General features: G+C 39.3%; 1 protein-coding gene and 1 long non-coding RNA gene across 6 annotated transcripts in view; one reads left to right on the top strand and one right to left on the bottom strand.

Annotated features, from left to right (window-relative positions):
- Window positions 1–23,584, top strand: part of CREBBP (CREB binding protein) — a 100,371-nt gene that overhangs the window by 15,299 nt on the left and 61,488 nt on the right. For all 5 annotated transcript variants that reach the window (XM_051631865.1, XM_051631864.1, XM_051631863.1 and 2 more), the window contains one exon: window positions 20,065–20,241. In XM_051631865.1, the coding sequence (XP_051487825.1) occupies window positions 20,065–20,241 (177 nt within the window). The remainder of the gene's footprint in view (window positions 1–20,064; window positions 20,242–23,584) is intronic.
- On the bottom strand, window positions 10,503–13,873 carry LOC127390411 (uncharacterized). Its single transcript, XR_007890861.1, has 2 exons — window positions 13,790–13,873; window positions 10,503–10,950 (listed from the first exon to the last, which is right to left on the bottom strand). It is a non-coding gene; the product is annotated as an uncharacterized LOC127390411 (long non-coding RNA).

The following is a 23,584-nucleotide window of genomic DNA, read 5'->3' as shown; positions in this document are numbered from 1 at the left end:
AGGCGTGGGGCACTGCTCTGATCCCTCTTGGTCTTGTCATTGCTTTGTAGTTCTTCACTTTCCAGACATGAGCTTAGAGAATTGTTCTGATTGCTGTTCCTTCAGTCCTTCAGTTGGGTACCAGTGTGCTTCATCTCTTGTCTGTGTTACTTCGGGACAGTTCCTTCCTGAAATTAAGATGGCAACCCCACCTTTTTCAGATTATCAGAGATGAAATTGACTTTTTTTTACATACTTTATCTAGTCATACGTTGATAGTCATTCTTGTAGTTTATTAACATCCAAGTGTCAATTCATTGATGTGTCAGGAATCATGGAAAAAGTTGCCTGGCATAGAAGAAATCATGTTCTCTGAAGAAATGCTGACATCTCTCTGGGGTACTGTGTAGTTAATTTTTCAAAATAAAAATATAAAAAGCATTCTCTTGGCACTGAGTAGGATCCCTTTGCTTGAAGAAAAGAAACCTGTGATTTCAGGGAAGGTCAAAGCATGTGAAAGTGGCTGTAGCTCTGTCCAGGCTCTGAACTGGCTAAATTTGTTGTGTGGGGGGGATTGGCCTGCACAGAAAAAAATTCAGCTTACTTTTAATTTGTTTTTCTCTGAAATGCATAAGAAGAGGGACAAATTCTAATTATGTGGATTATTTCTAGAATGATTTTCTGAGCTCTGAGATTTTTCCTAGTCACTACACTATTATGTGATGAAACTACTACTTTTTTTTTTTTTTTAATGTGGACTAACTCAAGTAGAATTACCCCAAAGCAAAAGGACTTGCCTAAAGTCTTAATCTGATGGAGTATGTATAAGTCTGGTGGGAGAGGCTCTGTGATGTCTTAATTTATTTTAAACAAACCCACCCCTGGTAAGGAATAGACCAGCACTCAGACAAATTCCATTGTTCAAGGACTTCAGTCTAAGCCTCATGCCAGCTACAAATGGGATTCACCAGCTCAGGAGGGCAACGTAGACTTGCTCACTTAGCATATGTTCAAGAAGTAAAGGTTAATTTGGCCAAGGAATATGTTGCAGAGGAATAGTGGAAGTGCCCCTGTTACAGAGATCAGTGGGTAATCCTTGTATGCAGTGCTGTGCTCAGCATTGCTGGTGCATTTCCAAAAGACTGGAGCAAATCTAGTGCTTTTAGAAATCCTTAGACTCAAAATTGTTTGGGAAAACGGAAGAGGAGCATTTAATGACAGCCCATAAGTGATAAAATAGTGCTTCTGTGGAGGTGCTAGCACTTAAAAAATGTTTTTAAACTTGGCCAATTGAAAAAATAGCAAATTTGGGTTTTTTTCCAGGGCTCCATATCATATTAAACAAGATGAAGCTTAACAAGCATGTTGTGGTTTTACTTTATTTATATCTAAATTTTCTCACAGTAAGAGACAAGCAAGCTCAATGTTTTACACAAGTATTTTATGTTACCCTTTTGGACCAAATTCCTTGCTCCCTGAATTGTCTTCTGAGAAGCACACGCATTCTCTCTTTTTGCTATTTTCCTCAATAGGAGGATTTTCCTTAATTTGAGGCTTGGCAACTTCTTCCAGGCTCTTCCCATTCCCCAGTTTATTGTCATAATAGGATTATGAGCCATGATAGTATTAGCTTTTTCTCCAGTTGATGCTGCAGTTGTGATGAAAACTAAAGAAAAGTAAAGAAACATTTGTCAGTTTGTTCTTCTGAAACTGCAATTTCTGCTGAAGGAGAAGGTGGGGCAGGTTTTTTTCACCTCCTGTTCCCTGATGTTTACCACTGTATGTGTACAGCTTAAAAGATTTGAAGAGGAGCAGCAGTAAAAACTGATCTACTGCCAGTGAACGTGCCTAACTTAACTAAACAGCTAAAAATGTAGCTGCCATCATGCTTGAAGAACTGTATCAGGGCTGGGAGCAAATTCTGCAGGTGGTGACTGTAGAAGTACATCCTGAGGGAAGGAAAGAGGAGTGAAATACAAATGCAGAAAAAAATCTAAAAGGACTTTTTAAACCAAGATTTTCTCATAATGTTAACTCGATGTGCAGCACTGATTAACCACATTCAGGCATGGCTTAGAAGCCTCTGTCTCAATTCAGTGTATTTTATGTGCATGTGTAGCACTCCTGACCCTCTGTGAGTTGGGAGCAGTTTTGTTGGGCAAGACTCTGCTTCCTTGATGGTTTGTTCTAATCCTTTTTTAGTAAATGACTGAAAGTCCATTGCTTTTTCTGTTTGTCTTGTGGTATGTTTTTATAAGCATTCTTTCTAGCAAGAGAAAAAGGAAGGGGAAAAAAAAATCCAGAATCTGATTCCTTCACTTGCGCAGAAATAACTGGGAATCGTTTCATCTGGAGCCTGATAAGCCAATATTGTTAATTTTGAGCTGGACTTGCCATTTTAAGGCAGCTCTTGAAAGCATGGAAAGTGCACCAGAAATGAGCATAGTCACTGAAGCCCATGATGTATGTGCCTGCCTAAGTTGAAGTTAGCAGATAAACCTTGCCCCAACCAATTGGGAAGGAAGTGAGGAATAACCAGTTCTCAGTGTCAGAGTGCATGAGGTGCTGACATGAAGACAAATGTGTTAACATTGGGAGGGAGAGATTAAATCAAAACACTTCCTCTTCCTATAGAGACAGGAGCAAAGGATTTAATAAATGTCATATGATCCTCCAGAAGAAGCAACCTGTCAATACAAGTTAAATAATAGATATGAAAGTCATACTTGTGCTTTCTTGGGCATATATAGCATGTTCTTGACAGCCTAGAATAGTATTTTTTAACATAGGGAGTAGAGTAGTTCCTGAGAAGGTTTTGTAAATTTGAAGATACAACAACTTAAAAGAGCAAGGATTTGAATTCTTCATTGGCCATGGCTATGTAATTTGCCTGTTTGGATTTATTTAGAGCTCCTGCTTTCTGATTTTTGACTTGTCTGAGTTAATGTGGAAACCTTGAGGAAGCCTCTGTGTATATCTTAGCTGCTTCATTCATCACCAGCCTCCTTTCCTGTAACAATTTTGCTTGTAACTGTGGCGTTATGGCCCTATTTTCTTGGACAGCACTACAAGGATAATTTTTCATGGTTTGAAGTTATTAAAGAAATTTGCTTAAAAGAGCTGAAGGATTCTTCTTTGAACAATTATCACTTGGCAGGGGGAGAGGTACAGCTCATCTTGTCACAGCAATTTCCAGTAGTAGCAGAATTGACCTTTTGTGCCATGTTTTTTTTGTGAAGTCCAGAAAACGTGTTCAAACCATCTAGAAAATCTTTTAAAATTAAGAGTTGTTAGTCAAGATTGTTGGTTGTCAAACACTTTCAGCAGTAGCAAAGCTAAGCAGATGGTCTGTTGCTTCCATAGAAATGAGGACTTATTGGAAGCATCCTCTGTGCCTAACACTCTCCTGTTGCTTTGAGAGTTCATCTTTTCCAAATGAGAGAGATGAAGCTTCATACAGTTGTTGGGGCTGGCAGCTGGAGCTTGAAGTTGTGTTTCTGTAGATTCAGATGTAGTCACTTGCTGAGATGCATTCCCCCTGTCCTAATACAGCTATCAAAAGTTTGTGGAAAATCAGAAGAAAATTTTGGGAAGTTCCCATTTGTTTTGTATGGTTCTGAAACTTCCTTTTTGTACCCTGTTGACAGAGTTTCAAGAAGTGATTCATCTAACTGGTACTTTTACTCTTTCTCTTAAGAAGTAGTTAAGTAGAAAATACTCATGAGTATTTTCTTTTCCATGTGTTTCCAAGCTGTGAAGCCGCCCTGTACAATCCTGTAAAGGAAATAATCTTCAGGAACTTCAGAGCTGTATCACTCACATACCCAGCAGTGGGAACTAAGGGAAAAAATCCAGCCTTGTTGATGCATGTGGCTGATGGGGTGTGGAAGCCATTGCTTTCAGCCTTCAGTGAAACCACAGCTTGCTGCTCCTGCTTCCTCTCAAAGTTATTTTCTCTATAAGATTAGTAAACCTGCCTCAAAGTTAGTTTTCTGACAGTTACAGTTTAATCAAACTGGATGCCCAATAAAAGAATGTAATTGTTTGGTCAGGTCTTACTCTGAATCTATGAAGAGATCGGGAGAAAATGGTTGTTTATTTTCATACCTAGTTATGAGGATCACATTGTTGGGTTGTTTGGTTTTTTTAAAAAATGCATTTATAAGATTGTAGATTTTAAGTAACTTCATATTGAAAACTCTAAAGGAATATGTTTGTATTGATATAAGCTAGAACTCTTCTGGCAGGGTGAAACTGGTAGAAAAGCTGATCTGTCTGGCAGGTCTTCCAGTGAAGTATTTCAGGAGGTGGTCTGGTGGTTATGAGTTCAGATACAGTGTTCGAAGAGTGCAAGTGATGGGTTTTCCTTACTTGTGCATTTATGTTTTTAATTAGAAGTAGCTACCAGTCGTAGGATTGACACAAAAAATTTAACAGGTTCAGAAAATCACTAAATGTGCAAAAATAGATGTTACGCTGGATTTCTGCAGATGAATTCAGAGCAACCTTTTCTCTTAACTGTATTAGCTTAATTAATTTGAATAGTGTGTGTTTTCAGCTTGGTTTTATTCAGAAAAGCCACATGACAGTGCATGTTGCAGGAGAAGTTTTAGATTAAAGAGGAGGAGGAGCTCTTAAACAAAGTTAACCAAACAGAAACCAGTAAAATAGTTTTGGGGTTTTTTATGTCTACCAAGAGAATAACCAGTATTTTTTTATATATCTTTTTATATTTATTGTTGAGGTAGAAAGAGCCAGGTTCTGTTATTTGTTGATTCTAAGCTGGGTGTCTATACAGTACACTTGCCTTTGACACATTCAGTTTTATAGTTGTTCACCAAGTGATGGGTTTGTGTTGGATATTACTCTTGTGTAAATTTAGTAAGAGAATTAACTACTGTAAAAAGCAAGAATTGTGATACAAGACTTCAGTTGTATATGCAGTTATGTTGCTGGATGTGGGGAATCTGTACGAAGGAAAATTTGTGGTCAGAAAAATGAAGCAAACTATTTATTTAAACAGATGACCCAGTTGATATTGCTAAGTGCCAGATTTCGATACGCTTGCTGATTGTGAATTAAGTCAGCTGAAGATGTTCCCATTCCTCTGCAGTTCTGTGTGCTTTAGCAAACTGCTGGTGCAGTTTGTTTCTGTGGTGACTCTCAATCTATCTGAATCTGTCTGAATTGTTTTAACATGACTTGCAGTTAATTTGCTTTTCATCCTCTAAGTTGTCCATAGGAGGCTGCCAAGCTGACTGTCTCCTAGCAGACCACGCCTCTGGCAAACACAAGTAGCCAGTTCAAATCGTGTTCCAGATAATGCTGCTTCCCGGTTTCAAGGGACTCTTCATGTTACAGACTTGACCGTAGTCTCTTGGTTCTCTGTTGAATAATTTTATTACCAAAACAGCATTTTTACCAAGAAGAGACATATGTGCTTTTATAATAATCCAAACAGAAGAAGGATATAAATATGTAGAAACACATAGCAGCAAAACTCACTGACTCGTAGTAAAATTGAAATAACTGCAAGGCAGTTTTGTTTTGAAACATGACCATGCAAAGTGCTGCTCCACAGAGGAGTTTACTCTGACAGACTGAAGAGATTTGGTGACTTGAAAAGCTTACCACAACTAGTACTCCTGGCACCTGAATTTTGAGTCATTTCCTATTTCTGATACTTGAGTTAAACTTCATTTGCAGTTGTGCAATGCCGTTGAAGATCTTTGAAGTGATAGTCACTTGGCTCCCGTCTCCTGCTTCTGCTTGAGCAGGTGCCTGGGTGCAGTTTGGCTCTAGAGCTGCAAAGTGAATGCTGCAAGAAAGGGGACACGTCAGCCTTCGTGGGGGCAGACCACACCTTGCTTCCCCTCCTGCTTCCAGCTCAGGCAGTTCAAAATCTATCTCTGTTCACTTGCACTGACTTACCATCCAGCTGACAGAACCAAAATGTTTGTGGTATCTTTTTTGGGGTAGAATTGTGCCATTATCTTCTACTGTGGTAGCACAACACAAGCGTGAAGGATTTTGTCACTAAATCATACTAGTTACCATCTTGTCATTCTTCAGTTTTTGTTGTTGGAATGGCGTTTATTTCTAAGCAGTGTATCTGAAAGAAGTTTTTGGAAATGAAGCTAATAGATCCACTGCTTCTTTTGGAAGCCACATGTTAAAAGCAAGATTTCCAGTGCTGTTTCAGAAGGTTTACGAAAATGACAGAATAAACTTCCAAGTCCTTACTAAGAAGCATGACTGAAATTATTTCTTTCAAGTTTTTAGACTGTTTTCATGTATCTTCCTGCTGCTGTTTGTAGTTGGGTGTTTGTTGTTTTTTTTTCAAACAAAGATAAAAAATGACTCGGGAGTTGAGAGGGAGGAAAACCTGCCAAGTTGAGTGTTGGTGTGTAGAAGTTACGAAATGCCAGATTACTTCAGCCAGAAGGAAGTGGCTTTGTCATAGTAATTTTCTTAACAGACTCCAGTCATGCATATAGATACTGTTGCACAGGAGCATTTCTGATGACAAGACCTTTTAGCAGGTCTCAAAACTTCTCCTTACTTAAAAGATAAACTTAATATTTCTACTTGACAGAGAGAGCTGTGATTATATTGGGAATCCTATGGTTGGAAGTACATACAGAATTGTGTCAAAGCATCTGGTATTGTTGTCTGAAAACTAAATGGTAGGGCTCTGTTTTCTTAGAAAAAAGGCAATGCAGGAAACTTGGAAAATTACATATATCGTGATACACTGTGTCAGCCTACCTGAGAAATGGATCAGGAGTGGAGAAGCAGTGACGGGAAGCAACTCTTCTCCTGTGGTTTCCAGAAGTGAAAACACTTTGGTGAAACACAAATGGGACAGCTTCAACTATCAGACCAAAAAAATACATGATGTTTGAAAGCTGTGCTTTGGAATTTTGAAATCCCCTTTCTCAGCTAAGGGTGAAATGTCAGTACAAGAGGCTACACAGGGGCATGCCCACGGCAGCTTAACAGCAGACAAGCTTTTTTTTCACCTTTATTTAAATATTAACTTTTAAACTAGAAAAGCTATTTCAATACACACTTTGCTTCCACATTAAAAAAAAATTAAATTAAAAAATCCTGAATTCTTGCTGACAAAATTGCTAATTTGCTTTGCAGGACTAATCATGAGTAATGGCAAAATATAATGGCATTTTCCTTTCTGCTTGTGAATGTTCAGAGGAGATACCTGTTGTTTTATGCATGGAGTCCTAAGTCATCAATACACAGTTTGCTGCAGCATTGTCCATTGACCATGAGTGACACATGCTCATTTCTCTTCCCCACCCTTCTTCTTGTCAGCACAGTAAGGAGTATTTACCCCAGAAATTGCAGTGACTGGGGAGGGAGGTGGCATACTAAGCTTAATGTTTAACTGTTTGTGTGTAATCCAAGTCGTGGCTTTAATTCTGAAGTCAGAAATACTTTGAAGAATTGAGATTCAGATGATTTCTGAACTGATGCTACAAGAACCACCTCTGAGTAGCATCTGGTAATGTTATACTTACGTGCTCTGAAGATTCCCAAGTCCTATTCCTTGGGATGTGTATGTACACATTTGCTTCAGGCTTTGCAAATAAGCATCATACTGTTCCATAAGAGGGATTCAGTAGTGCCTTTGTTTTAGACTGAATCATAATGAAAACACAGCACCTTAAATATAGGAACATCTTTGCCAAAAGGACCTATTTCATAGACTTTTAGAAGAGAGTAGTAAATAGATTATTTACTCTGAGAGATGCTGCTCTTTTGGGGCAGAAAGTGTGTTTCAGAGTGACTGCAGTATAATGCTGGCCTGTCTGGATGGTATTCTTTTTTTAAAGTGGATTTCCAAAAACAAACAACAAGTGCCCTTTGAAACTTTTGGCACATTGACTAAATTAAATAACTGCTTTAACAATGGGAGGATCTTTGTACCCTGGAAATGGAGGAGTGTTGGACCACCATGAGTTGAAGGTGGGATTTCCCTCTTGGAAAGGGCTGTGTTTGCTTCCTTAGTCTGATACTGGGCACCTTGGGTTAAAATATATTTCTTGGTAGGCTGCCTTCAGTGAGAAGTGTGTGTGTACCTAGTTTGTTCCCACTGTTCAATTTTAAGCATGTGTTTAAAGAAAAAAATTGGATATTGTGTAAAAACACCTGTTGAGAAGTCTCTTGGTAGCTTCACTTGAGTTGTTAAATCATGGAGGAGAGCATGTTTCTACAGAAAGACTGGAGATTTCAAGGTAGCTCTGACTTGGAGTGTGGTGTTTCAAAATAAACATATTGCTTCTTAGTTATTTAAAAATTATTTCAACAGTATGAATTATTTATAGTTCTGTTTCTCCTTAGTTACTGTTAATAGGCAATGGTATTTTTGCTAAGTGGTTGTTTTGAGTAAGCTATATTGATTTTTATTTTCTTTTAATGTATTTAATGTAACCTGCAGTGTAGATTTGTTTCATGTCTATTTGGTTTTCTTCCCCTCCCCCCCAGTTCTGGATTGAAATAGAATAATTACTCCTTTTAGAAACACAATCTCTCCCTTGTCTACAAGTGTGTCTGCTTGTCCTGTAGGATGTGTCTGCCAAGGAGACTACATACTGTAAAGAAAGGAAACAGAATACTTCTTTTCCTGATACTTCTGAGGCACTTTTCCTGTTGCTGTTACTATCTTGAGCTACTATTGCCTTTTTCACACCTCTGTAGACTTATATCATGCTGTCCACCTGATAATGTATCTCTGGTCAGCTTCTGGGAGATAAATGGGAAAGAATCTCTCTTAAATAGTGCTACTGTTTGACTTACCAACAAAAGTTGATTCCTTATAATACTGAATTTTTGAAGCATGATGTGCTCTTCTTTTACTTGGCTGTCTCCAGCCAACTAGAGGAACTCCAGAAGTGCTGAGGTGCCAGCAGGCACATCTGTAAATTCTTTTGTGGCTTCTTGGGTACATTTCAAAAGGCTCATATTTACGGTACAGGAAATAAAGGACATTGTGTTGAGATTTGCTGTTGGTTTAGAGACCTGCATTAGCTTAATGATGAGGAAGTAGAGGAGCTGAGGGAGGACAGGGACATTGAGTTGAGATCCTGTGTTACAAAACTCTGTTTTGATGTGACTATAAATGTGTTTTAGTACAAGTTGATTCTTATACTAACACAGAAGGATTTTGGCCTGTGAATCTACCAGTCAAGTATCTGTAGAGGTGTATCTTAACTGAATTTCAGCCTTTCAAAATCTTTTTAAGTGTTGTTCAATTACTGTTAGTGTCCAATCTAGATTTTCTTGATGAAACAAACCTTTGAAATATGTTCATGTTTTGCACTTCTGGTTAACTTTCTAATTCTGATGTAGAAGAATAGTTGTTTATCTGAAGAAAGCCACTTTTTCTGCTTGGCACTCATAAAAGGTCTTGAAGCAATTGAAATATATTGATCAATTGTGACTAATTATCCATTAGAGCTTTGAAGTTTTTCTTTGCAGAGGTTACACCATTGCAGAATAAGCCTTCTGAGCTTTATTTTTGATTTGTAAGTACAACAATGATGTTCATGCAGAAATCACTTTGGATTCTTCCTATGGTTTATTCCATTGTATGAGCACTCAGGCTTGTGTGGAATTTTGGGGACATTTTCTTACTTTAGTCACATATAGTGCAAGCATGTGATTATTTTATTTTCTTTTTTTTCCTGGGAAAGGTTAATTTCTAGTTAAATGTATTAAAAGAGTTTGTATTCTAAATATCCAGTCATTCATAAAGAGCATTTCCTCACAAAATTGTCTTTTATATTTCAGTGATTATACAGAATTGTTTGAACATTATTTTTTAAGTGGTCTTGTTTCCTTGGAATACTTCAATTTGTTTTTGCCCTCCATGAAATGCTTAGGAGAGAATTTCAAATCTTATAACAAGTGGTAATAAAACACCTGGCTTTCTTTTAATGGTATTCTTAACATTTTAATTATAGCTTTGCAAAATCTTTCATCCTGTAATAAAGGATGAAGTAAATTATGATTCTTCCTGGGTGTTTAAGTGTTTTTCTTTGCATTTGTTTGCTGCTGAAGAGCAGGACACTCTAAATGCTTCATGAATCTGTTGCAGTTGGCATTAGTGATGGCAGTTAGCTTAGAGAGACTTCCAGCACAAGGTAGGCTTCCTCAGAACACTGCTAGCCAGATCATGATTTAATTCTCAAAACTGATTCTTGAATTGTTACTTTCAAGGCAGACTTGTTACTCGCTGACTTTAAAAGAGAAGGAATTTGTAAATTAGTGTTTTTGTCAAACTGCCCAATCTGTAGATGGCTTTAGGTGAGGAGCTCTCACCTCAGCTGATACAGGATTGCCACCTTTCTTGCACTAAAATTCACTTTTTTTGGTAAAGCCTCTGGCTTTCTGCCATAAAATGATTAATCTTTTCCTTGTCTCTCCATCTGTCCCTCTGGCATGTATGTTCCAAGCACCATGGTGACTTTCTTTTGGAACATGTTACTATAGGATGAAACTAATTAGGAAAGGCCCTTTTTATTTTTCATCAGTAAACAGATACAAGATGATGCCAAGATAGTAGAGAAAGCCTGCCTTTCCTACTTCACAACTGAAAAGAATTTGTAATGGACCTGTGTTTTACTCTTCTCTGAGAGCCTTAATCAGTGAGGTGGACCTTGCTTCGTGTTAAAGATTTGTATTTCATACCAGAGGGAGATAAAGAGTCCAAAGTACAAAGTCCTCATCGTGTTCCTGGCTGGAAGGCTGCTCTTCTGTACCCAGCGTGCAGGCAAAGTGGCTGATCAGAGTCGTGGCAGTAGCTCACAGGACTGAGGAGGGATCAACTCCAGGTGGCTGATGCCAGAGCATAGTAGCTCTGGAAGCTGTGTGTGACACTCATCTGGGGACTGGTGGTGAAGTGGTGCAGATGGCAAAGCAGAGGTGTCTGTCTCTTGTTGAGTTACCACTCTGGAAAGCAGAAATAAGCCTTTTGAAAGCAGTTCTGTCCTCTTTCACTATTGCTTTCTGACAGTATAAAATGCAGATGGATTGTCTGTCAGTCTGAATTTCTGCTGTTCCTTCATTGCTTAGAGCAGATCTACTCTTCTATTCATAGTACTTTGTATACTTTAATTGATAACTTCTGAACATCTGACACCTTAATGCTCAATTTTCTTGCCTTGAGGGAAAGGTAAAGATCAAAAGGAAGAAAGTGAAAATTATTTAAGGCAAGCAAGGTAACACACTTCTTTGTAGCAAAAACAGCTCAATGGATGGGAAGGGAGAAGGGGGACAAAATGCAGAGCTTTTTAGCCAAGTTGTGTGTTGAAAGCCCGGGCTTGAAGTAGGCGAAGTATTTGATGACAAGGGATTTGAAGGCTTAGCCCAATAATGGAGTATTAAGTGACTGGTTTTGGTGAAGTTCATAAAAGAAGAAAGTAAAGGGGGTGTTGGATTGCATGGATGGTGGCAGCAAGTAGAGAACAAGCTCTGAATCATCCCTCTCCTGTAGTGACTTATAAAAGTGGTAGCTTAGAGGCAGGAGCAGTGTGCCAGTCCTGTTTACCCAATCATTCTGTTCATGCAAAACCCAAAGGATACTTTCTGCATCATAGTGGGAAGTGCAGAATTTCCATTTCATACCAGTTTGCTAGTTTTAAAAATGAAAAATAAAGAGGAGTCCCTAATGTGCCAGTGATATAATAGGAGGTTTTGGATGAAGCATTTGAGGTGCTGAGCAGCAATGGCTCTAGAAGAGTTGGCATATTTATGTGTGGTTGCTCTGTCAACATAAGGCTATTGATTGTGATATAGCCCTAAAGTTACAGCTCAGACATTCAGGGAACTGAATCATAGTTTATAGGTAACTTTGGAAAGGTGGAACTAGTTATTCTCTCCTCAGCAGTTAAGATGTCATTTCACACTGGGTTGTTTCAGTGGTACTACAGGAGGAAGTAAGGGGAATGTCCTGCCTTGCAACTACAAGGGATTTAGAAGACAGTAGCAGTGAATGACAAAGATCTTCCAAGAGCAGTTTGTCCTGTTGAACAGACCAGCTTTCACATATGCAGCTCTTCAACAGTACTGTTAGTTTGTGAAGATCTGGCCTTTTATCAAAACAAATCATACCTAGGATGCCTCTGTTCTCTCTCTGTCCCCAGTTATCACATACATTTTTTGCAATGAAATAATTGAAATTATTCATCTGAGGATTACAGTTAAGTTGTGCCATAGACTTAAGTCCAGAATAACATAAGGATAGTGGCAGCTCACTAAAAGACTGTATTTTTGTCTTCCTCCTCTAACTGTTTTTTCAGATTCAGAGGTATGGCAGCACTTGGGTGGGGAAAAAAGGGTCAGACCTTCCTATTTTTCTGTTGCCAAAACAGATTTGAGAGCAGCATGCCCAGTAGGTTGGCTGTGTATTCTTACACTGCCACTATAGAGGCTGTGCTTCTTCACAGCACCCCTCCCCAAGGGTCTTCTAAACCATTTCCTATCATGCTTTCAGCTCCCTCCCATGTCCTCAGGTAATCCTTCTGAGGTGCTGATAGGACACAGGTGACAGTACTGATGGCTCACTGAGAGCCCTGGAGACACGGTCTGCCTCTGAATGCCATGGGTAATGGCAGAGGTCTCTGCCTTTTCTTCATGGAGATGTTAATCTGAGTGTCATAATCTTCCTGTCTTGTCTCTCTACTCAGCAGTCTTAGGAACTTTATTATCTGAGAGACCTTTAACAAAAAATTGGTCAAATTGACTAGTGATTTCCAAAGTGATTAGAGAAAAATTGATTTGAGGAGAAGAGAAGGTGTCACAGCACCATTGCTTAAGCCCAGTATCCTTAGGATACCCAGCTAACAACATAACTTGTTTTGTGAGCCTGGAATCGGTGTCACTCTGAAGAGGCAATTTAATTGCTGCTGGATTGACTGAAGAAATGAAATTTTGCCTTGCAGTCCACTGTGTCTCTCATCTCATGTTGTTAGAAGAGCAGTCAGCTGAAGTTGCACTTAGCTGTGCTTGGTCTCTAACATGGTTCTGCAGCACAGAGGAGGATTCAATAGTTTGGTGCAGTTTTTGGCTTCTGTTCTGCACCTCTGCTTTCCTGGACTTTGATACTTGTTTGTGGCTTCGGTTAATGGACTTGGCAGCTTGGTTAAGGTCTTAGATAATTTTTGCTTCCTGAGATGGTTTTTCTTCTCACCTTTCTGTGTTGTCCCTAGACAAAAAGAAGGGAACTTCTAATTCGCCTTCTATCACCAGGTTCCATATTCTAAAGAATTAAGCCTATAAAAATGAGTGATAAAAAGCCAGGCATACCTCTAATCATAGGCCCTATGGCCTTTGTGAGTTAATTCCTGTGGATAAGTAAAAGCACACATTATTTAGATAGAAGATTAATATAATCTTAAGAACTTCAGTCATATTTGGTCACATTTTTTCTAATTTTTGCTTTGAAGCTTCAGTTCTTACCTATTGATACATCTTTGCTAAACAGAAAATGCTTGTATTACCACCTTTCTATCACCAAAATTGGTACTGTAGGATCATTTCTCTCACTGCCTGAATAAGATAAGCAAATTAATAAGCTTAAATAGTAAGCTGAAGAAATTAGACTATGAGATTGCAATTAGACTGCCTGTTGTATCCATACCTTTTAGTCCTTTGAATATTTCTTGAGGCCTCTCTGGACTCCATCAGTTTTACTTGTGGTTCATGAAGAACTAAAGCAGCATGGTTGTTGTTGTCATCACAGTAACACTCACATCAAGCCAAAAGCACAAAGAGGTTGTTTTACACTTACCTGGTCATCTTCTCATGCCTCTCTTGTCACATTGAGAGCTCAGATTTGTTGTTCAAGCATTTTGCAGATGCACAGCTTTCCAAGTCCAGCCAAGCTTGTCTAGCTTGCTTCCTTTCTTTTTAGGACTGTTTGCTAGTTAAATATCTAGTAGGTACTGAATTGAATATTAACTATAACTATTTTTAGTTTGCAGGATTGGATCATAATCAGATTACTTCAGCCAGGTTTATTTTCCACTGAACTCATGCTGCTTTAAGTTCTTTCATTCCCATATCAGCCTTCCAGTATTTTTTCTGCTGTCAGGCTGCTCCACATCTGATAGTCTTGTTTTGAAATACTAGGCTAGAAAAACCTTCAGAAGAGTCAGTGCTTCAAAACTCAATGAAAACCAACATTTAACTTAGAGATAAAGTTTTTCCTGAACTAATCTGTCTGAACCAACCAATTTTAATAAATGTGTGGCATTAATTTGATGTAGACAGCAGTGGTACAAGTTATAAAATGAGTGTTGTCAGAGGTAGGTGCTGCTCCTTGGCATGTTTTAGTGCCTGAAAATGAGGATTATCTTTCTGTCTTGCAGGAAAACTGAAAGAGAACTCAGTCTGTCTTGCCAGATCTTTTTTTTTAAAGTTTGGAACCCTGCTGTGAAGAGTGGGTTAGTGCAACAGAGGAAAGCAGAGTTTCCCAAAGGAAAATGGGTAGTGAGGAGCAGAGCTGTGTAAGATCCTGTGTTTTATGGCAGCATGTTGCAGGGAAGCTAGAAAAGGGATTGTGAAAGGAAATTATGTGCTTGTAACAGGGAATGGTTTTTGCAGCAGGTTATATTGGTTGCATGTCCTGGGAGCCTCAGAGGAATATGTGATAATGAAGTAACTCTGTGAATGAGAGAACTGGCTATAGTGGCAAGAAGTGAAGGGACAGTTAATAAAAACTTAGAGCAAGAGGAAAGGACAGGGTTTATTTATGGCCTAAATGCTCAGTGTACAAAGAGGGAGTTGCTCCTTGATTCTGGGCTAGAGGAAGAAGTGCTGTGGTATGTCAGCAGTGATAAAGGATGAAGGAAAAGAGTGAGCTTTAAAAACAGAAGAAATGGGATGGTGTGAAGATCCAGTCTGGTCCTAAGGTATCTTTTAAATTAGATTGGTGAACTTCTCATTTCTGTCCTATCAAATCTGAGTTGCACGACCACATATAGATTTGGTCGCAGACATGATCTATAGTATCTATGTAACTCCAGGAACTACAGGAAATTGAATTGCTGTTCAGCTCTGAAAATAACTGAAAGACAAAACAAGAAGTACCTCTCACTTGCTGCTCAAAACATGGCAGTGTGGGACGTATTCTGAAGTCCAAGTCAGCTAAACAGAGATTGTAAGTTTTTCTTTTTTCAGCTTGGAAGTTTGTACATTTCTTGGCTTGTGAGAGTAGAGTGAAATACCCTATTTCCTATCCACACTCAGTAATAGATTCCAGTATCTTAGAGAGTTGCCATAGTGATAAAATAAAAAAGGGAACAAAATCTGCTTTTCTTTCTGGATAGCAGAATTATTAAATGCATCTTTTCCATTAAAGGAGAGCAGCATTGTCATATTTCTGAGAGAAACTGTTTTAGAGTAGAAATAATGAGTTTAAGCTGGTGTCCTGCGTGAATTGTGTTACTTCTTCAGAGACTTCAGGTGTTTTGTTCCTGTGCTGGGGTGGTTTGTAGCACCTCCACTTCTACCCCGTTGCAGCTGCATAGCAGACACTTGGATTGTGAAAAAGTCTGCATTACTCCAGCAGAAGTCATTGCAGTTGTGAGCACAAAGAAGCAAGAGTTGCACGAAATTGGAGCACAGAAACACGAGTATAAAACATGAGTTGGCTGAGGATGAGGTGGGATGAAGGAGCACAGGGAACACAGCCTTGCAGGAAATGGTGGTTGCATCGGGGAGAGAAGAAAGGAGATGAACTGGCAGACAAGGCAACAGGGGAAGGAACATCCTTAAGCTTAGAACAAAGTGGGAATGAACAGCAAAACCCAGGTTTTTGGAGAGAAGCTTTATGCTTTGTTGCAATGGAAGCGCAGTGGCCACCAAACTGCTGCGTTGAGTAGCCCTGGGATACGTATCTGTGCCCGTGCGTTGCAGGTGGAAGAAGAAACAGCTTGCACAGGATTGCTTGTTGCCTTCATGCCTTTCAGGGCAGTAAATTAAACTTTAAGCAAAATACAAGTCTTGGTGCTGCCTCAGAGTCCCGTGTGAAAAGGACTGTTCTTACCTGGCTGCTAACTCCCATGTTGTTGCAGTTTTATCTGCTTTGATGACTTGTAATTACCTAGTAATCTGCTCCTGAACTAGCTAATTCAGGATCAGAGTTCTGTTTCAGAAGTATAAAAACAAAGGTCTTCTGAGTATCTGCCTTCCCCCACCTGCCCCCTCATTTCACATAGGAAAAAGCTTGGGTGCAGAGGCAGGAACTGGAAGAGTTTGAGCCTTTTCTGACTTGTTTGCTTCAGGGCTGCTGGTTTCAGTTTGCAGAATGAATAAGCAGTGTAAAATTTTTACTCTGTATATGTTCGATCATCTGATTATATATGCCAGTTGTTTTCTTGAGATTTCAATTAGTAGTGGTTTAGATAAAGTTTTACAGAAGGTCACCTGATCTCAGTGTTCAGATAATTAACCAGGAAATGCCAGTTAATGCCTTGTGCACCCGCACATCTTTTCAGTGTTTGATAGGCAGGGGTTCTTCCTTTTCTTCCACCTCCCATTTGTTGCTTCCCCCCTGAGTGAGGAGCTGGCAGTGTTTTGCTTTGCTGCAGTCCTACCTGGCTGCCTTTGCTGGAATAAATGATTGCTGCTGGAATAAATGCTGAGCTTCTGCTCGGGTTGCCAGTCACAGCTCTGAAACGCTGTTGATCTTAATGCTGTTTGGCAGCAGGTTGTTCTGCACTAAAAGTCCTTGTGGATCCTAGCCTGGGTTTAGAACTGTTATAAATAGATAGGAGTTCATTAGAGCAGTTCTTGCACTGTGTTGTGCACTTTTAGTGTCTGGAAGTCACAACCCTGTGCTCTTGAGGCACCTGAACTCCTCTGAGGCAAAACTGAGTTTAAAAAAACGCTGGAACTCCAGATGTCTGCGAGCTGTAATTAACTTGTGCATGGTCCTTTTGGATTTTTGGCTCCACATTTACTTCAGGGATTGCCTCTTAAAAAAAAAAAATAAATAAAAAAGATAGGTCTTTCCATCTTTTCAGCTTTTGATTTTTTTGAAAGGTGGACTTCAAACAAACAAGCACAAAGATCTTTGTCAGTTTGGCTGGCAGTAATTTACAAAAATGAAGTGTAGGCTAAAGGTCATGTCTAATGTTTTACAATGTTATCAAACTATCTCTTTATTTTGTTAAGTTGTAGACTAGTGTAACTCTTTAGCCTTAGGTTCCTTTCACTTGTTGAAGCACAGCTTTAGACATTAAAATCCCGTGTGGCAAAGAACAAGTTTAAACAATTACAGGGTTTCAAGTGGAAGCTACTCTGCTTCCAGTTTGTTTTCAAAGAACAGAAGGCATTTCTTAACATTTCAATCAAGTGTCTTAACGACCACCTAAAAAAGGAAAAATTTTCCACATCACCACTGAATTTGGAAGACTTGAAAGGTTGCTTTGCTGTTTTAGTGTGATATGTTTAATAACAAAATCCATTGAAAAGGAAAAAACAGAATATGATAAATCAACCATGTGGTGGTACCTGTTAGGGTAGTTCCTTGGTGCTTTCAAGATGTTCTAGTGATGTAGTTTTAACAATCCAAGTTTAACAATCTATTTCTAAACATTTTTTTCCTTTAACAAAAAAAGTTCATCTTTCCTGGTAATGAAATGAGATGAAGAACACCTTTCTTTTGGAGCAAGAACTAAAATTTGGTGTAAAATTTGCTTAGCATTCACACTGCCTAAAGAAAAAAAAAATATCTTTCTCCTGCTTTTTGAAAATTCAGCTGTGTGTAAGATTCTGCCAGAGACTTGTAGCATGACATTGCTCAAGCTCAGCACAGCTGTGTTAGGCAACTTCACTGTCTGCTCCCAGTCTTTTCCATCTCCTCACTGCTGCCCTTTTTAGGCTGGTGTGGCCAGGGTTAGGGAATAGTGGAAATAAGATCTTCTGTATGCAGCATTTCTCTCTCCCAGCTTGTGCTCACCACTGTGCTTTCATAGTGGTGGTGGCCACAGGGACTCAGAGGTTGGTTGCCAGAGTAGTCAGATATATTATTCAATTTTAAAAAAACCTCCACCAAACCTGCAAGCAAGTACAAAGTCTGAGTTCTGTAGATATATGAAATTTGTAGTAGGGGATTTAGACACAAGGAGGAAACTGAGTAACGGCCAATAAACTAATGATCCCTCTTTCTGGCCTGAGAAAGGTTTAAATAGTCACTTAGAAGCTCCGTTCTCATAATCTCACTTTTAGTTTCGCAAGTTTTCTTCCCTGTTAATCTGATAAACAACCGTAGTATTAATGAATGGCTGTAGATGTAAGATGATCTGTTCTCAAACCTTGTCTGAAGCAGTGGGTTGAGATGAGTGGGTAAGTTTTCTAAATACGTCACTGTTAATTCTTCGGAGAAAAGCTGCCAAAATCCAGGTGTAATAAATAATTTTTAAAATTAACTTCTTCGAGCATACAGTCCCACGAAACAAACATGGAAATAAAACAAACACAGAAAACAAAACTGTTGATACTTGTGCAGTGTGATAGTAGCAATTACCACTTTAAAAGCAGTCTATATTATTAAGATATTGATGCATTTTAAGCAGTTCGGGTTTTTTGGTCTTATATGCCATTTTAATTAGTCAGCTTTACTCTAGAGCATAGCACATATACAATAACCTCTTACTTTGCCAAGTAACAGTTGTTCTGTGGTTTGTTGGGTTTTTTTTAACATGTATGTAGTGGGTCAGATCCTTCTGTAAAGATAAAACATTTTGTACCATGGAAAAAGGTTTGAATCTGGGAATAGTCACTGCAGGATGCAGGTGAAGGGAGTATTTTCTAACCTAAAGCTACTTGGAGTACTGCTGGGCCAGCTGTCTGAAGCCCAAGTGTCCAAAGTACACTGACAAAGAGGACAAGGCACAGTCAAATTGTGTTTATTGGACTCTGCCCTGGTATAATTTACTGCTCTTAACCAGGGCTTCATCAACTGGTTGTTGATTCCTGTAAGCATGAAAAAGCAACCACTGAGCAATTCCTTGCGACAAGGCTGCTGCACTGATAAGGTGATGAGTGCTGTAGGAATTACTCTGCTGCATCCCTGCTGGTGAGGGAATTGAAAAGACCAGGACCACAGAAAACCATTGTGTTCTGTAAGGAAAGGCTGGAGGAGTGGTCAAATGAAAGGAAAAGTGGGATTTAGTATTTCAAATAAACACTCAATGGTTGGGTTTGTATTTAAGACATTCTGATAGGTGAGAAGGTCAACCTCCCAGTGTGGGACAGGGAAAAGCATAACCATGATCTATCAACTTTTATTTCCTCTTTATTTGGAGGGGGAAAGAGGGTCCTTGTCTTAGCCTCTTTGAAAGAAGTCAATTCCTGCTAAAATGCCTTTTTAGGACCTTTTGTCCAGTGTAATAATGATTGGCTCAAGTAAAAGAGATTTCACCACTTCTCTTGGGAGTCTCTTCTCCAGGAGAGAGGGCCCTTTGGATGCACACTGTTCTCTTTACTCATTCAGGGGGAGTCATATTTCTGCTTGCTATTCTTAAGGAGTTTTGGGGGTGTCATTTGTCAGGGATGTCAGTCTTAGATAGATGTCCTTTTGTTCAGATGCTTCTCCTCAAGAACCAAACCATCAGTAGATGAGCATTAGCTAGATGCCTCTACATATTCCTCTCCCTTCCCATGTGTACAAACTTATGTGCAGAGAATGCACCAAGTGTGACAGGATTTGAGGCTTGTTTGGTTTACAAAAGTTTTTGCAGTGTTGGTGAAAGTAATTTCTGTCAGTGCAGATTGGGAAGGATAATCTTGTTTTCTCCTCTGCATTTGCATGATGATTTTGTAAGTCGAATTGCCAAGACTTCTAAACACACAGCTGTGTAAATTTGTAATTTTATTATTTAAAAAAAAAAAAGATTGAAGTTGTGAAATCAATAATTTAATATTGAGCAACTTAAACAGGAATTTGGTCTCTGTGAGTGCAAAGATGGATGTTTGACATATGTTTTATTTTTTATCTTTTTTTAATATCCCTTCGGAATCAAGGAAATTACAATCATTTCATTCATTCTTTTCCAGATGGGAATGACAGGGAACACTAGTCCCTTTGGGCAGCCTTTCAGTCAAACTGGAGGACAGCAGATGGGAGCTACAGGAGTGAATCCTCAGTTACCAAACAAGCCAGGCATGGCGAATAGTTTGTCTCCCTTTCCTGCTGACATCAAGAGTACTCCTGTCACCAGTGTGCCAAATATGGTGAGTTGTACCTGCCTTTTTACCCTGATTTGTTATGTCTGGGTAGAGCATCCTGAATTCTTGGGTGACAGAGCTTCTGTAGCACTGAACAGTTTCTCCATGGTCATTTAAACATCAGAGTTGCCCCATGGCTCCTCACTACCACTCTGCACTGCCTGCAGAAAGTGTGGGCATTTTTATGCAGTATTTAACCTTCTAAGCAATTGCAGTGTTTTATTATAAGAATTGCATTACATCTGTTTAATTTTGTCTGGTACATTTAGTTCCAAACCAGATGAAAATATCTTCTCTGTAAGTGCTCTTGTTAGATTTAAATTCCTAAATGGATGTGTTGGATACATCATAAACTTCCCTGAAACTGAGTAGTACCTTTCATATCCTGTGAATCTTAATACAGTAAACAGACCACGTGTTTCTCAGTTTATATTGTGCATGAATTGCAGCTCACAAGCTTATGAGAATAGTTCTTCCTAAGATACATTGCCCAAGTTTATAGTATTCTGTTTAATAGAGTTTTCTGTATAAAATGAATTTAAACATTCCCATTTGTCTCGGAATGTCTGCATATTAATCAAACTGCTTGTGTCGTTTCTATGGAAACTCCAGCTTGTTGCATTTTGTATTCTTATACATGATAGCAGTTACTATAGAAACTTGTAAAACCTTCCATAAGATGCAAATTGCTTATTTTTTACTTTCACTAGAAAACCAGCTATTTTTTGGCACAAGTGGTACTTGTCCTTCCATCACTGAGTTTGCTACCTGCAAACTAATAAGGCTATATATGAGAAGAAAGAGGATGTAATAAACTTCCTCTTTTCTTCTTCTTCTAGAGGGCTGCTTCCTAACTTTTGTTTAGTTACACTGTGAAATCTTTGTTTAGTATCATCTGCCATTTACTGCTTATGATTGTGGAAAGGAGCAGGTGACTAGTAAGGCCATGTTCAGAATTCCTCTTGCACTCAGGCACAATATCTGTAAATGACCATTTGCTGCATCACTCTTCTAATTTTGTTTTTGAAATAGATTAAGTTTGGATCAGGTGTAAAGCAAATGAATAATTTCCCTGAATCTGCAGAGAACCTGCACATCTGCCCAAAGTGCTGTCTTCATCTCAGTGACTGGCTGATTCTGAAGCCTAATTTAGTGCTTATTTAAATGACAGGTTTTAGGGGAAGCCTAAATCTTAATGTACTCACTAGGATAGGTTGTAATGTCTTCATTTGCTTGTCTAGTGCTGGGGGAGCCAGTAAAAAAACCACAACAAACCTTGTTTTCTTTCTCCCATCTTGTGTAAGAGACAGAGAAAAGTAAGGGAAATTTAGTACTGTCAGTTGCAGTTTTTTCAAAATGTCAAAAATATGACTTGTATTCTGAGAGGAGAATCAAAACCATCTTTCTTTGTTTCTCAGTTGTCAGAAGCTTGGTGTAGCCAATACATCTTTCTCCCTCAAGCCAACACAGAGAGGAGCAGCCATTTCAGCTGATGGACACCTGGTACTGTCGAGCCAAAAGGCCTCGACCCTGCTTCGGGATTATGTGCTTAGAGTTTGTTAGCAGTCCTGATGGGGGTGGAACCTTTTATATATTAAAACTGAAGTTTCCATCTAAACATTATTACAAAGTCAGGAATTTAAAAGGAAATGTCAGCCTTGTTAAACTTTAACCTTTACTTGGCAGCAGTGGGTAGGGCAGTGTCATTACGTGGTAATAGTACATACATGGCCATATGCTATTCCTTCCACAGGGTCTTTGCTTTATTTGGCATACAATGTGAACAGTGCCCTCTGAAACAGCATCTACTCAACATTTTGTTCTACTTTTTGCTGCTCAGAGTGTAGCTGTGGGCCTTGTTGACTGTATGTAGTAATATATTTTGCCTAGGCAGTCTTTGAAACAGTCATTTCTGTGGCAGTCATCACTGGAGCAGGCATATACTTAGGATTAGTTACTTTTCACAGGGCCTCTCTTGAGATAAGGTTGTGTGGTCCCTGTTTTAAACAGGAGACTAGAAGCACAAGGAGGGTAAGACTGGAAGAATCTGCTGAGTCTGAACTTGAGGTTTTGCTCAACCCTTTTCCATTTCATATGCTAAGACATTATCTAAGGGTAAAATAACATTCACATTGGTTAGATGTATGTTCCCATAACTCATGGAAGTCTCTGTCTCACATGGAGCAACTAAAATACAACCCAAATTGCACGTGTGAGGAGTTGCCTGTGACAGAGGCAGCTCCCCAGAGCGGAGTTGCAGTGTTGGAACTGTTACACCACACTTCCTTGCTGCAATCCCTTCACCATGTGCTGTGTCCCGTGATGCCTTAGGACCCCAGAGAGGGCATTTTGATTTAGTGGCTCTGATCTGGTGGTCTGCTGGAGACATGGTCTGTCCTGTTTCCTAAGGGAGGCCGGAGTGAAGTGGAAAAGGGCACCGTGTTACGTTAACCATCTATCAGAAATCAACCTGTGGAGGATCAGTTCAGACTCCCCCTACTACAGCAAGCAAAAAGACCAACTCAGTCTTTTAAAGGAACCTCCAGGGTTCTCTGAGAGGTGATTAGAACCACGTATCTTGCTAAACCAGCCCTCTATACTATCCTTATCTGAAAGTAGTATTCTGTGTGAGAGACAAACGTGTGAATGAAAACATGGGTTATACGTGGCATGTCTGAGGAAGGAAACCAGATGCCAGCATGATGTTGACAAGCACCTTGGTTGCCACTAAGAATATCTAAATAAGAGAAGAGGAAACAGAAAGCTGCAGCCGTTGTCTTAAGACTCCTTGTTCCTGAAAATAGACATTTTTTAAATACTCCTCTCAATCTTTTGCCTTTCCCTGTAATACGTGTGCTGCAAAAGTAAACCTGAAGTTGAGTGTGTTTCTTAACCCACATTATTCCAAGCATCATTATGTGTGGCACCCCTGTCCCAAACACTAACCAGGAGTTTTCTCACTGTCAGGCATAACCCTCATGCTGGTAGTCAGGATAAACCTCTGCTGCAGCAGTGGATTTTTTTAATCCAAATTCAGGCTACCACTCTGCTATGAACAACACTCTCACTCTCCCCTCACCTCCCCAGTGAAGTGTTTCCTGGAAGTGTTAGTTCAAGTGCATCTTCCAACCTTTGCTCCGAGCATTAACCTTACACCAGACCCTGAGAAGCACATTTAATCTCTTTAATTAGGAAAGAGGTAACAAACCGTACGGTATTAAAATGATTAAAAGGTCAGCATTAAGCTATTAATTTTCAGTGCCAGCCAGATGGATTGATTTTTTTTGTTTGTTTTGTTTTCTTAACTATGGCTCCACACAGCCTATTAGCTGTTGCTTTGTGGGACTGT

Source organism: Apus apus, chromosome 14 (assembly GCF_020740795.1).
Source record: "Apus apus isolate bApuApu2 chromosome 14, bApuApu2.pri.cur, whole genome shotgun sequence".
Taxonomy (NCBI): domain Eukaryota; kingdom Metazoa; phylum Chordata; class Aves; order Apodiformes; family Apodidae; genus Apus; species Apus apus.
The sequence above is the reverse complement of the archived record's forward strand: the minus strand, read 5'-3'. Positions and strand labels throughout refer to the sequence as shown.